The 13,994-nt window shown below is 38.6% G+C and overlaps 1 protein-coding gene across 2 annotated transcripts in view; it reads left to right on the top strand.

Moving 5' to 3' along the window:
• The window catches only part of LOC141395246 (uncharacterized), a 365,020-nt gene that overhangs the window by 211,739 nt on the left and 139,287 nt on the right, over positions 1–13,994 (top strand). For both annotated transcript variants that reach the window (XM_073970877.1, XM_073970876.1), the window contains exon 6: positions 8,228–8,636. In XM_073970877.1, the coding sequence (XP_073826978.1) occupies positions 8,228–8,636 (409 nt within the window). The remainder of the gene's footprint in view (positions 1–8,227; positions 8,637–13,994) is intronic.

Below are 13,994 nucleotides of genomic sequence, written 5' to 3'. Positions count from 1 at the left end.
ATATTAACATATATTGACGACCTCAAATGTCAATTTACCGCTTGTTCGGTTAAAAATGGAAACTAAAAACCTCAAAATACCGAAAATCGGGTGGTATTGGTCGAAAAGCTCTTAAAGGTCCTACGGCGAAACTTTGAAATTGGTGGTTGGGTGCCGTTTAAGGAATGTGTCTTCGAAGGTAGTCCTGGTGCTTTTGATTAATTCGTGGTATATGATTTCTGTAACAGAAAGTAGTGATGAAGTTTAAGCCATTGCACAGTGTCCAATTTTACGAAAAACTTGGCCAAAACTCTAAAAATTAATGGATTTTGACCTAATCTTGGGTCCTAATGTTTTTCGGGCCGCTGGTTTCATTTTTCATATTTTTTAACCCTCAGACGGTCATTTAAGGGGTATTTTTAGTCCCTTCTCCTATAAAAAAGTGATCCATCAGATCAAAATATTCTTTAAATTTGTTCGAAACTCTATCTCTACCTAAACTCCAGAAATATGCAAAATTAAAAATACATTTTAGGGTTAAGGTCATACTTCATGTGAGTTTTTGCAAAATTGTAATACAAAACATAATTTAAGAAAAATGGCGTAATGGACAAAAAATTTAAATTTCACTATAAGTCACCAAAGAAATGAAATCTCTATTGGCATCACATACCAAGGAAAAATCGGTATCAATTTTGCCAAAAAACTAAAGTAGGGGTGCAACTTCTACCATTTTCGAAATATTTGAGTTAAGATTACATGGAATCCTTGCAGTTTAGGTATATGGTCATTCAATGAACATCTTAAATACGTTTCACACAACTTCATTACAATTATAAAAAAGTATATTTAAAACCCGTTGTTTTGGCTCTTATCATAGTATTTTTTTATTTTTGGCCAGATTTTTGGAAAATTGGACACTGTTCATGGGGTTAATACTACAGACTTAAAAACAATCAAATTAGATTGAAACTTTAACCAAAACAAAACAACAGCAGATACATGTACATACATATTTAATAAAAACAACATTTTCTACTGTCATGACTCAGAGGTAGAAGCATCAATAACACACAGCATAGGCACTCTAGTGTATTGTCATTAAAATTGTATTGAGTATATTCCCGTAATGAATATCTCTAATGATTGCCATGAATCGGATTCAAGTTATTTTTCGTAGGAAAAACATGATGTTGAAGTTTTTCTCTTAGTCTGTTGCTGTTGTTGCTTTTTCCATTTGTTTGAAAAATCAAAGCGTAAATTGGTCTCTTGTTTCAATGAGATTTCAATTAGTTAATGGAATGCTTTAGAGTATTAAATTGAACAAAGAACATGTGTTTTTGTCATTAAACATTGTGTTTTGTACTAGAATAGGAGAATGATATTACCTACATATTATTGGAATTCCAAAGAATATTTCAAGTGTCATATAAAAATGTATAAAAATGTATTTATAAACATAGTGATTGGTTTTATGTAGGTAGATGAGGGTGATATTAGGTATTTAATTAAAAAACAATTAAAGATAATTTAATTGAAATATTTTTGTTTTTAATATTTGTCCATAAAATGAACATCAAGGGAAAGTTTTATTGGAAAGGTATGTCTCTTCACGTTACACTCTGCAGCATAGTATGGCGGGTATATTAGGTTTGCTTTTCCGTTTCTAACACTTTGATATAATCAATTCTGAGTCGGTCTAGCCTGTCTACCTGTCCTTCAACCATCCATAGCGCCATATTTTTACACCCGAGTGCCACTTTTCCATATGCAGATCAAGTTCAAAGATGGGCTATATCGGTCCACGTTTAAGTATAGCCCCCATATAAAGTTACCTCAGGATTTTAGGCATTTTAAAGGTTTTGGGTGCCACCGTGGTGCAATGGTATGCACGCCCGACTTGCCCACTATAGGTCGTGGGTTTGATTCCCCGGCTAGGCAACATAAAAAATTTGAACAGTGACAAAATACCCCTCAGTAATGTTTGGCGACATTTCCAGAGTATTTTAGTCATGTAAAACTTCTCTACAAGTGGTGTTTTAGGACACGCCGTTCGGACTCGGCAATAAACAGTAGGTGCCATATCATTGAGCTAATATGAATCGGGGTGCACTCATTGATATGAGAGAAGTCTGCCTTGTCCCGTATATGATGTTTGTGGAACAATTATATATATAAAGGTTATATATGCCATTTTGTCCGCATGTGAGGTTCCTAGTGTTTAGAAAACTTCTATACCACAAATTATCAATTATCTATGCTTTGGTATAGCTATCATATACCGATGTTAGGTTATTGAGGAGCTTAGCTATATTTTGACATTTGATGTTCCCAGTGGTCGAAAAGCTTCTACAACAAAAATTGTCAACGTAACCTCGCGTTTTTATAGCACCACATAACGGTACCTCCCGATTTTAGGTGTTTTGAGGATTTTAGCTACATTTATTGACCGAACTATCTGTAGTTTTACATTTGTGGTTCACAGTGGTCACAAAACTTCTACACCGAAAATTGTCGGCATTGGTCCATGTTTTGATATAGGCCCTATATAACGGTACCTCCCGATTTTAGGAGTTGTGAGGAGTTTACCTACAGTTGATGAATGAACTATCTGTAATTTGACATTGAAAGTTCTGTAACGTGCAAAATGTTTACGTACATAATACAACAACTACTACACTTATCATACGGAACCAGTCATCCAATAAGAAACAAGCACTACACATGGTGCGCCTTAACTAATATTAAATGAAAGGTGCTTACACCTGGAAAGTTTGCGGATTCTGAAACTACAATGTTCATAGATGTGAAAAATCAAAAAACGAAAAAAATCGCGGGAGGGATTTTCAAATAAATCGCGGTCAAAGTTCAAATTTTAGGGCTTTATTAAGTTTTCACGATTTTGCTCGGAAACCGCAAGCCCTATCGAAATGGAATTAGAGCAAATCTTATAGCAGTGAAAATTCCCTACAAGATTGTCCTTAATGTTATATTCGTAGGTTTTACCATTTTAGAGATATAGAAGTTCAAATTGGGACAATGCACTTACAGTATCGTCTCTATATAAAACAATGTTATGAAGGGTGCACCTTAACTAACATTAAATGAAAACCGCTTACACCTGGAAAGTTATTGCGGATTCTGAGACAGCAATGTTCATAGATGAGAAAAACCCAAAAACAAGAAAAAAAACACTGGAGGGATTTTTAAATAAATCGGGGTTAAAGTTCACATTTTTAGGTTTATTGTAGGTTTTAAGGATTTTCTTGGAAACGGCAAGTCCTATCGAAATAGAACTAAAGAAAATGTTGTAGACGATTTTCACTGCTACAACATTTTCTTTAGTCCCATTGCGAAACGACTTGCTGCTTCCAAGCAAAATCCTGAACACCTAAAATAAACCTAAAAATGTAAACTTTGACCGCGATTTGTTATAAAATCCCTCCAGTGATTTTTTCTTGTTTTTGGATATTTCTAATCTATTAACATTGCTGTCTCAGAATCCGCAAAAACTTCTAAGGTGTGAGCGGTTTTCATTTAAATTTAGTTAATGTTATTTCATGTCATTGTTTTATAACGAGACGATACAGTCAGTGCATTGTCCCAATTTGAACATCTATATCTCAAAAATGGTAAAACCTACGAAAATAACGTTAAGGTCAATCTTGTAGGGAATTTTAACTGCGTGAAAATGTAATAAAGCCCTAAAAATTTGAGCTTTGGCCGCGATTTATTTGAAAATCGCTCCGGCGATTTTTTTTTGATTTTTCTCATCTATGAACATTGTAGTTTCAGAAACCGCAGAAACTTCCCAGGTGTAATCACCTTTAATTTTAAATTAGTTAAGGCGCACCGTGTACATCATTACCACCTACCCGAGGAACAACATGTAATGCAAGGGAGAATTGCATTCCGGTGTAACTTTACAACACTAGCTGTAAGTGCTTACGACTAATAATTCTCATTTACTTCCTACTCCAGGTCACTGAAGTATTTCAGAAACTACTACTGCAGGGAGTAAGCTACACGAGTTGGAACAAAAGACTGTTATAATCAACCAACTTACAGCTCGGTGTTATAGCGTTGGGAGTACTTTTTGGGAGCTACCCATTAAATTGTGGTGGCTAATATATGAACAGGGCTTTCCAGTTAGCTGTTCCATAGGCCTTTCGGGGCAGCAGCTCCACAGGACATTCGTGACAGCTGTTCCACTGGGTCTTTGGGTAATCTGTTCCACAGGACCTTTGGGACTGTTGTTCCGTAGTTAGAAAACAGTAGTGCATGGTGCAAACTAGAACGTAGCTCTGGACTAATAGCCGAATGCCGAACATGTCGTGTTGCCGAACATCTACCGCCAAACATTGTATTCCCAAAAATCCAAAGCCGATCGCCGACACAACATCTACAGCCACACCCTTCTTGTTCCTGAACATCTACAGCCAAACCCTCCCTGTTCCTAAACATCTATGGCCTAATGGCCTAACCCTTCCTTTCCCGAACATCTACAGCCGAACCCATCGTGTTCCCGAACATCTACCGCCGAAATCATCGTGTTCCCGAACATATAGCGTCAGACCCATTGTTTTCCCAAACATCCAGAGCCGAACACCATCTACATCTTGTCCCCGAATATACATCACCGACCACCGAATACTTTGTCTTCCCGAGCAACTGTAGCCGAATATTAAATACCTCGTAACCCCGATCGTCTGCAGCTGAATAGCGAGTACATCGTGATCCCGATCATTCACACACGAACGCCGAGCATATCGTGTTCCCGATTATTCGCTCCCGAATATCGTATGCACCGGCCTACCCGTTATGTTCTCGATTATCTACACACTGTCATCAAGTTTCCGACTGTCTATAAGTCGTTCAGCGACCACTTTATTTCCAGAGCTCTTAGAGCAAGTTTAACATCAACCGTTGTGACGACGTAATTTCACTTTGAAGCTGGGGAGGTTCAGCGGAGCCAGGGTCGTCACAAGAATGTATTTGATATAGGGCATTAGAGAGAGGAAAGGCACACAGTTGATTTTTCTTTAAAACGTTATAAGCAAACCTTAATTTATTATTAAAAAATACACTTTACACAACACTGTATTAAGCATTTTTATGACGATGAATAGTTGGCAGCGATTTGGTACGGTAGCGGCCCGATGGTGGTTGATGGCAGAATAGATGGTGACGGCTTTGGCATAGTAGCGGCCCGATGAATGTTGATTGCAGAATAGTTGGCAGCGGCTTTGGCACGGCAGCGGCCCGATGAATGCTGACGGTAGAATAGTCGGCGATGGATTTGGCACGGTAGCGGTCCGATCAATGTTGATGGCAGAATAGTTGGCAGCGGCTTTCGCACGGCTGTGTCCCGACGAATACTGACAGTAGAATTGTTGGTAACCGTTTTGGCACAGCAGAAGCCAAAGAACGTTGGAACCACAGTTATGTATATGTCGGAAGCCAAGGGAACGGCAATCCCCCGCTTGACTACAAAACTCCACAAATAATATGTCTAAAGCCAAGGGCACGGCAATCTCCCAATCGACTATGAACACACACGTTCCATCAAAAAGGTCTAAAGCCAGGAGCACGGCAATCCCCCTCCTGACTCTAAACACACACTCACACGTTCACAAATATGTCTGGGGCCAATCCACAAATAATATGTCTAAAGCCAGGGGCACGGCAATCCCCCTCCTGACTATAAACACACAACACAAACTAATTTCTGTTTCGCTAAGGGCACGGCAATCCCCCACTCAACTCAACAGACTAATGCTACACTACTTCCACTTTGCCAAGGGAACGTTATAAACCCCACTTAGCACATCAGCCATCAACAGACGACTGCGCCAAGTGTCTGTTTGCGGCCTCCTTTTATACCTGTTAGCGGCAGGCCAGTGCAGCAACACAACTGATTGTGTGATGACGTTTGGTAGTTCTGGTACTTGCCGCCAGGGTTACCAATGTTTGTTTTGCTGTTGGCACTGACCAAATTGCCAGTAGGTGATCCCTTTTTGCGTTAATTTAAATTTTGCACACATATCGATTTATTTAATGTAAATAAGAAATAAATAGTACACTTCTGTAATCAAAGACGAGGCTACGACTTTTGATCCTTACACCGTACAGAGAAGAACTTGCTAACTCACCACGAACTCCCCAGCTACCAAACCCCCATCGAGTCTGCTGGCTGGAGCGCACTATAACTTTCGACTGAATCACCCGATTCGAAGCAAAAGTTGGCTTTAGTAATATGTTGTTCATACTTCGTTCGAAGATGGGTCATATCGGCCCACTCCTTCGGGTACCTCATCCACAATAGTTCGAAAATGTTCGGAAACGTTGTGCCCACGATAACTCTTGAAGTGAGTAACCGGTTTGGTCGATACTTTGTACATCGGGAAACTTCTAACAGACATAGATTAAGTTCGAATATTGTTACTATCGGTCAACTCCTTCGGGTACCTCCCACACTAAATTTCGCAAAAGTGCATTTTAAGATCTGCTCTTGCATCGGTTTGACTCATTTGTAACAACTTGCATTCGAGGCCCCCATTACGATGGTACATTTTTTCAGGGGCAAGTCCATACTTCCTCAGAAAATGGCCCAAAAGTTGTTAAAACCCCCATGGCACCATATGTAGTGGCTTGTGCGCAGGATACTTTCGAAGGGATCAACCGATTAGATTCCAAATTTTTATATTTTGACTAAACTTAGTTGAAGATCGAAGATTGGCCCATTCCTTCGGGTACCTGCCGCACAAAAGTTTAAAACTTTTCGCTAAAATGCTGTGCAGGAAACTCTCGAAGGCTGTGACCGATTTGGTCCATATTTTGCACATCGTATTATCGGTTCACTACTTCGGGGACCTCCCACACAAAATTTCTGAATAGTGCAGTTTAAGAGCTGCTCACCGTTCGCTTTGATTTTTTTTTGTACCGACTTATATTCGCTGCCTCAATTACGATAGCACAAATTTTTTCAGGGGCAAGTCCATACTTTCTGAGAAAATGGCCAGAAGTCCTATAGCACCATGTGTAGTGGGTGGAGTGCACGATAACTATCGAACGGATCAGACGATTCGATTTCTGTTGTATAAACTTGTATTCGCTATCCGTCTTACGACAGTGTAAGTTTTATCAGGGGCAAATACTTCCTGACAAGATAGCCCGAATGTTTCAAAAAACACATATGGTGAAGGTGTAATGGAGGGAGAGCATTGATTCGGTCCAAAATGTGACCGTAATATTTTGTCCAAATGTAGTTTAACTTCGAAAATGGTTCATATTTTCTCTTTAGAACACCTCCCTTACAAAAGTTCAACCTTTTTATTTAAGTGCAGTATAGGATCAGTTCGAAGATCCTTTGGAAAATTATACAGAGACTACTTCTTGTGGTACTATTGGCAGCGATATTGTGTTGTTCGTGGGCAAGTCCATGCTTCCTGACATACTGGTCCAAAACCTCTAATTTATTCATTCAATTCATTCCTTTAGGTACCACCTACGCCTGTCGGCTTTAATCCAAATATTTATTTTTTGTCGGAAAGTTCATACTCCCAAAAGAGGCCACAATATCTGAAAACCCACCTAATACATAATTATTGGGGAAAAGATTGCGTAGTCGCTACTCGATTCTATATCGTCCACATATGCAAGTTTGAACTCGCACATGCTGAGGGTATATCTCTGTCGACTGATAATTTTTCACTTGTTTTCTTTTGAATATCAGTACATTAGCCAAGTCGAACTATAGGAAAAGTTTGGAATTAAATAACTGACATTAATTCGTACATACACTTTTCGAATGATTTACGTAAAAATGCAAGTTTCCAAGCTTAGCCTTCGTTTTCCCACAAAAAACATTATAATATGCCTGATGATCGGACTTGACCTTTGAGTCTACTTAAATACATGTGGTTTTAAGTTAACCTAAACCCCTTAAACATCTGTCTTTGTTGAGGTCTTTGGCTCCACCTAAATACCTATAAAATAATCCATGTTAATTGTGGTCTGTGAGTCCACATTTAAACCTTTGAAAAATTCACGTTTTTTTTGTATTATTTGGGTCACCTAAAATCCTTTCAAATAAAATATAATGAATGTTTATAAATTATTATTGCTTTGCTTATCACATCCTCATTTGCTTTAACACGTTATGATTTCTTATTATCCCCACTTTACTAAATCAAACACTTTTGGTTGTGCGTATTTACCACTTATGTTCTCTTTTGTTTGTTTTCAGAATCGTTAGATGTTGATACCAACACCAGCATACCCACCCACTTTAGTTGGGTACATGCCAATGCAACAGACTCAACCTTTTTCCTCCTTCTCATGCATCCCGATTTGGCGGCTCCCATTGAACAATTGGGCATGGAAATTGAACAGGATGATAACGAAACTGTAACGGATTTTAAACAACGTTTCGGTGAAAAACGCCTTTGGCAAATGCAAATCAATGTCACAGATTTGGAAGAATTGGATTTACGTTGCGGTGGTGTTGCTCGGCGTCACAACATGTCACAAGTATCCAATGAAACGGTCAATTGTATGGTGCAACGTTGTACGTTTACCTTAAATGCGCCGGAAATTTGTCCACCCGATTACAAGGAAACAGATAAGACAATATTTTGGATATATTTTATGTTGAGGTAAGTTGAAGAAAATATATTTAAGAATTTTTTGATTTTTTTTAATTTGCAAGGTTTTTTTTGACTTGCTGATATGAAGAATATATTTTTCGTAGCAATTATATAGGTGAACAATGAATAATGTATTGGTTTGAAATTTAATTCCAGTTTTGTTTTCTCATAATTGTCTATCAACATATTTTACACATGTCGCCCTTAGGCAGATTATCTACATGAAGACATAATTGTAGATAGTCTTTATCTCCCTCAAATTGTATTGAATTTTTCTGTCTGATTTAAAGCGAATATTGCAAATCCCAAATTTTATTTTAAAATAAAACGAATCTTTCGTGTCATTCTATGCAATGCCGTTGACGTTTTTGTGGTGGCATACTTGTCGCACTTACATAAAAATTTATGTACATTAGGGTTATGACTTTTTTACAACCTATATTTTGCTGAGCATTTACCTAAGATTAGATAATAACTTAATTATAAGGTGATTCGATAAAAAAGCTCATACACAAAAAGCTTTTAAAGTTTTTATATATGAGCTCTTTTGGAATTACTTTAAGCACACATATAACTCAAAACAAGCTTTAAAGCCACACGACATAAACAAAATGACATAAGCATTTGCTTTTCACCAATTTTATCGCCATATCATTACATGTTTATCATTTTATTACATTAACATTTATTACTTACTTAGCCAGCCCATTACAGAAAATTTGTTCCATAGACCGAACTAAGAAAATATCTCCAATTCTCTCTGTTTAGTGCTTGGCTTTCTGGAATACCGCGCCTTGTCATTTCTTCATCCACTTGTTTGCGCCATCTATTCTTTGGCCCGCCAATTCTGCGTGCACCGACATGTGGCTCGAATTTATACGCCTTTATAGCGGGTTTATCATCGCTCATTCTTATTATATGGCCTAGCCAACGCAATCGCTGCATCTCGATACGTTTATCTATACTGATGTCGTTGTATAGCAGATACAGCTCGTGGTTCATACGACGTCGATATTCACCGTCAACGCAGATTTGTCCGTAGATCTTTCGAATAATTTTTCTCTCAAACACGACAAGCACTGCTTTATCTGCTTGCGCAAGTACCCAGGCTTCGGAAGCATACATCAGCACGGGTAGTATCAGTGTTTTGTAAAGCGTTATTTTTGTTTGACGAGTTGTGGCTTTGTTTCTGAAGTGCTTACTTAAGCCAAAGTAGCATCTGTTGGCCAATACAATTCTTCTTTTTATTTCACAACTGATGTCGTTTGTTGTGTTTACGGCGGTGCCGAGGTATACGAAGTCTTTTACTACCTCAAAATTATAGGAACCAACTTCGACTACCTTTTTTACTGATCGTCCCATGATGTCTATATCATCAGCATAAGCAAGTAACATGTGGCTATTGGTGTAGATTGTGCCACTTCTTTTGACGTTTGCCTCTCGTATAACCTTTTCTAGCAGGATGTTGAAAAGATCACACGAAAGGCTGTCTCCTTGCCTGAAGAGGAGAGATTCTTTCCTATTTTAACTGAAGATCTTGTGGCAGTTAGAGTCATTTTACAAAGCCGAATGAGCTTTGCGGGGATATCAAATTCAGACATGGCTTGGAATACCTTTGAAAGTAGCGGGCTGTCGAAGGCTGCTTTATAATCGACAAAAAGGTTGTAGGTGCCGATCTGCATCTCTTGGGTCTTCTTCAGGATTTGCCGCAGGGTAAATACCTGGCCAATGTTGGACTTGCCAGGTCTTTAGCCGCATTGGTATTGTCCAATTATTTCGTTTACCATGGGCATTAGTCGTTCGCCCAATAGGGAGAAGACTTATGCCCAATATCCCTGACACTATCTTGTAGTCGATAGGGAGAAGACTTATGCCCTTATAGTTGGAGCATAAAGTCTTATCTTCTTTCTTATGGACGGGACACAGGTTGCTCAGGTTCCAATCGTCGGGTACTCGTTCTTCCTGTCAGATGGAGCTAACTAGCTGATGCATACACCTTATCAGCGTGTCGCCTCCGGTTTTAAACAGCTCGGCTGCATTATTATTCTTCACCCGGTTTATTGCTGTGTTTACTTCATCTTGGCCGGGTGGTATACATTCAATACCATCTTCTGGGATTGGATCTGTGGTACTTCGTCGACTTCGCTACTATTCGATACCAAAAGTTTGGAAAAATGTTCTTTCCATATCCTTAGCACACTATCTGTATCAGTTATCAGATTACCTTGCTGGTGTCTACAGCAGGATGTGCCAGATCCAAAGTTATCAGTTTGATGTTTCAGAATTTCCGGACTTCATTCTGTCTCCTGTATATCTCGATTTGTTCGCACTCCCGCTTTTACATCTCTCTCTCTCTTTCCTACGGAAAAGACGTTTCTCCTCTCTACTTTTCTTCCGATACCTCTCTCGTGCGCTATGCGCTGCTACTGACTGTAAAGTAGCCCTATATGCCGCATTTTTCTCTTCGGTTGCAGCACGCAACTCCTGGTCATACCATGGATTCCTTGGTGGAGGTCTCTGGTATCCAAGTATTGATTTTGCGGCTGTTTGCATGGAGTGGGCAATGTTTTGCCATTGCCCTGATATGTTATAGGGACGAGAAGTGCTTTGATTAAACAGTTGGGCCAGTTGAGTGGAATATGCTGTGGCTATCTGCTGTGATTGCAGCTTACCGATGTCAAACTTCCGTGTTGTGTCTGTTCGCACTTTGTTTGCTACGCTTAATCTGGTACGTACCTTTGCTGCAACAAGGTAGTGGTCCGAGACTATGTTTGCACCTCGGAACGATCGTACATCCAACACGCTCGATGAATGTCTTCCATTTATCACAACATGATCAATTTGATTACTTGTTCTTTGATCTGGAGACAGCCAGGTGCCCTTATGAATATCGAGATGCTTAAATCTGGTACTGCTAACCATGTTTCTTGCAGCTGCAAAGCTATCAGCCTCATACCATTGTCTGTTGTTTCACTGTGGAGACTGAATTTCCCGACTGTTGGGTCAAAGATATTCTCCTTTCCAATTTTGGCATTAACATCGCCTAGTATTATTTAATTTCATGGGCAGGGCAGCGGTCATAAGTTTCTTCTAAGCGCTCGTAAAATATATCTTTGGTCTGTTCGTCCTTGTCTTCAGTGGGAGCATAAGCGCAAATAAAGCTGGTGTTGAAGAATTTTGCTTTATTCGAATTGCAGCGAGTCTTTCATTCACTGGTGTGAAGCTGGAGACCAGATGCTAAACCGCAACCAAACTCATGCTTTGTGACATGGCAGCTATCGTCACCTTTAGGTGATCATGGTCCTTAAAACGTTTGAGGGGTTCGTCAACTTTAGAGGGGTTTGTTTTTCTTTTCTTTCGTTTTTTCATAGTAGGCTGTTTTTTCTAGGGGATGCTTACTAACCCGACGCCCAAACCCACGTTTTTAACGATCTTATGGGTGAACGCGCGGCACATGTTAGCTCACTACCTTTAACGGGTGTTAAAGGCAGTTCCCCAGGTGACACCACGGGGAGGTGTCCACTTGGGATGAAAGAGGGACCAAGATAAATCCTGGGCTTTGCCATGTTAAAGCCGGTCAGGACCGTTCCTAGGTATCTTCCATCCCCTACGTCACCCATTACATACATATATCATATCAATTGAAAGTGCTTTGTGGGTGACCGTTTTCAATATTTAAATGGAATTAAAGTTATTTTATAAGCCAAAGGTCATTCATTCGTGCAACGGGAAATAATTTTTTGAGAATTTTTTTTCGTTTCATAGTATTTTTTCAAAAATCAATATTTTCAAAATGGTTTGTGTGACATTTTTGAATAATTAAATTGAATTAATGTTATTTTTGGCATTAATAGGCAAAAGTTCATTCATTCTTTCTACAGGAAAGCATTTTTGAGAATAAAGGTCAAAAAGTCATAACCCTAACGCACATTCAACTTTTTCTGTATGTTCTTTTCAAATAGTGACGGTTTGATCTTTCCATGTACATTCGCAATTTGAACACATGTTATTTGCCATGACATTTGATGTGACTTTAATAAAAAAAGAAAAGAACTGGTAGCGTGGTTCTTTTGTTTCAAATATTTTTTATCTTTACTGGCATTTGAAGCGTCATTTGGTGTAACATCTTGATTTACTATGTGAAAAAGAAATTGATTAGCTACGGACGGAGGGGCAGGGAAGACTATAGTTTCGCTTAATGCCAATTAACCTCCTCAGTTCCCTTATGCCGCCGACAGGCCAATAAGACTTAAACTGAAATGAATACATAAAGATGTTTTTTTTTTTTTTAAATAGTTTGGCTTAATCCATTTTTAAGTCGTTTCAGACTTTGCAACAGATCTCCATCAGTCCCACTGTTTTTTGCTTGCGGATGTGCTCCGCTGGAGTTATCTTTCAATAAATTCTACAATATAACTTACTTCGGGCTGACCGCTCTACCATAAAATACTGGGAACCAAAAGGGAATAAATGCCTAATTAGGTCAGAAAATCTAAATTTAAAAATGTCTTCAATTAGGCTGTACGTTTATATGGGAGCTACATCAAAGTGCGGGCATATGTTGAACATTTTTATTGGAGAAGTTTTGAGAGCACTGGGAACCTCAAATATCAAATTACAGCTATTGGGTAAAAGAATTGTAGCTAAAATTCTCAAAATACTGAAAATTGGGAGGTACCGTTATATGGAGCTTCACCAAAACATATACCTATGTTTACAATTTTTGGTGGGGAAGTTTCTTGACTTCAGGCAACCTCAAATGTCAAATCCTGGACCTAGGCTGACAATTTTTTGTTAACGTTTATGTAGCGTTTTCAATTCATTTTTTAAATATAACTATAATTTTTGAGACCATTGGGATCTTAACATGTCAAATAACAGATACATAGGCTAAAAATATGTATACTATACCTTGGTCCTATGTTGACAATTTTTGTTAGAAATATTAAATATTTTTATTAATGCTGATAAAATTCTCAAAATACCTAAAATCGGGAGGTACAGTTATATTGGGGCCACAACTAAACATGAACCTATATCGACAATTTTTGGTGGAGAAGTTTCGTGACTGCTGGGAACGTCAAATGTCAGTAAAAAATTAAGCTAAAACTCTCAAACTATCTAAAATCCGGAGGTATCGTTATATGGGTGCTATAGAAAAACGTGCACCTATGTTAAATTTTTTTTTTTGTGAGAAGTTTTGTGACCAGTGGAGACCCTAAATATCAAAATGTAGCTAACCCATCAAAATACCGAAAAGCGCTAGGTAGCGTTGGGGGCTATACCAAACAATGGACATAAGTTGACCATTTTTGGTGGAGAAGATTGATGACAGCAAATGTCAATGTCAATGTCTGGAGGTATTTT

This window comes from Musca autumnalis, unplaced genomic scaffold, assembly GCF_047663935.1.
Source record: "Musca autumnalis isolate F117 unplaced genomic scaffold, ASM4766393v1 scaffold_2, whole genome shotgun sequence".
Lineage (NCBI taxonomy): Eukaryota > Metazoa > Arthropoda > Insecta > Diptera > Muscidae > Musca > Musca autumnalis.
This window is presented reverse-complemented; position numbering and strand designations above follow the sequence as displayed.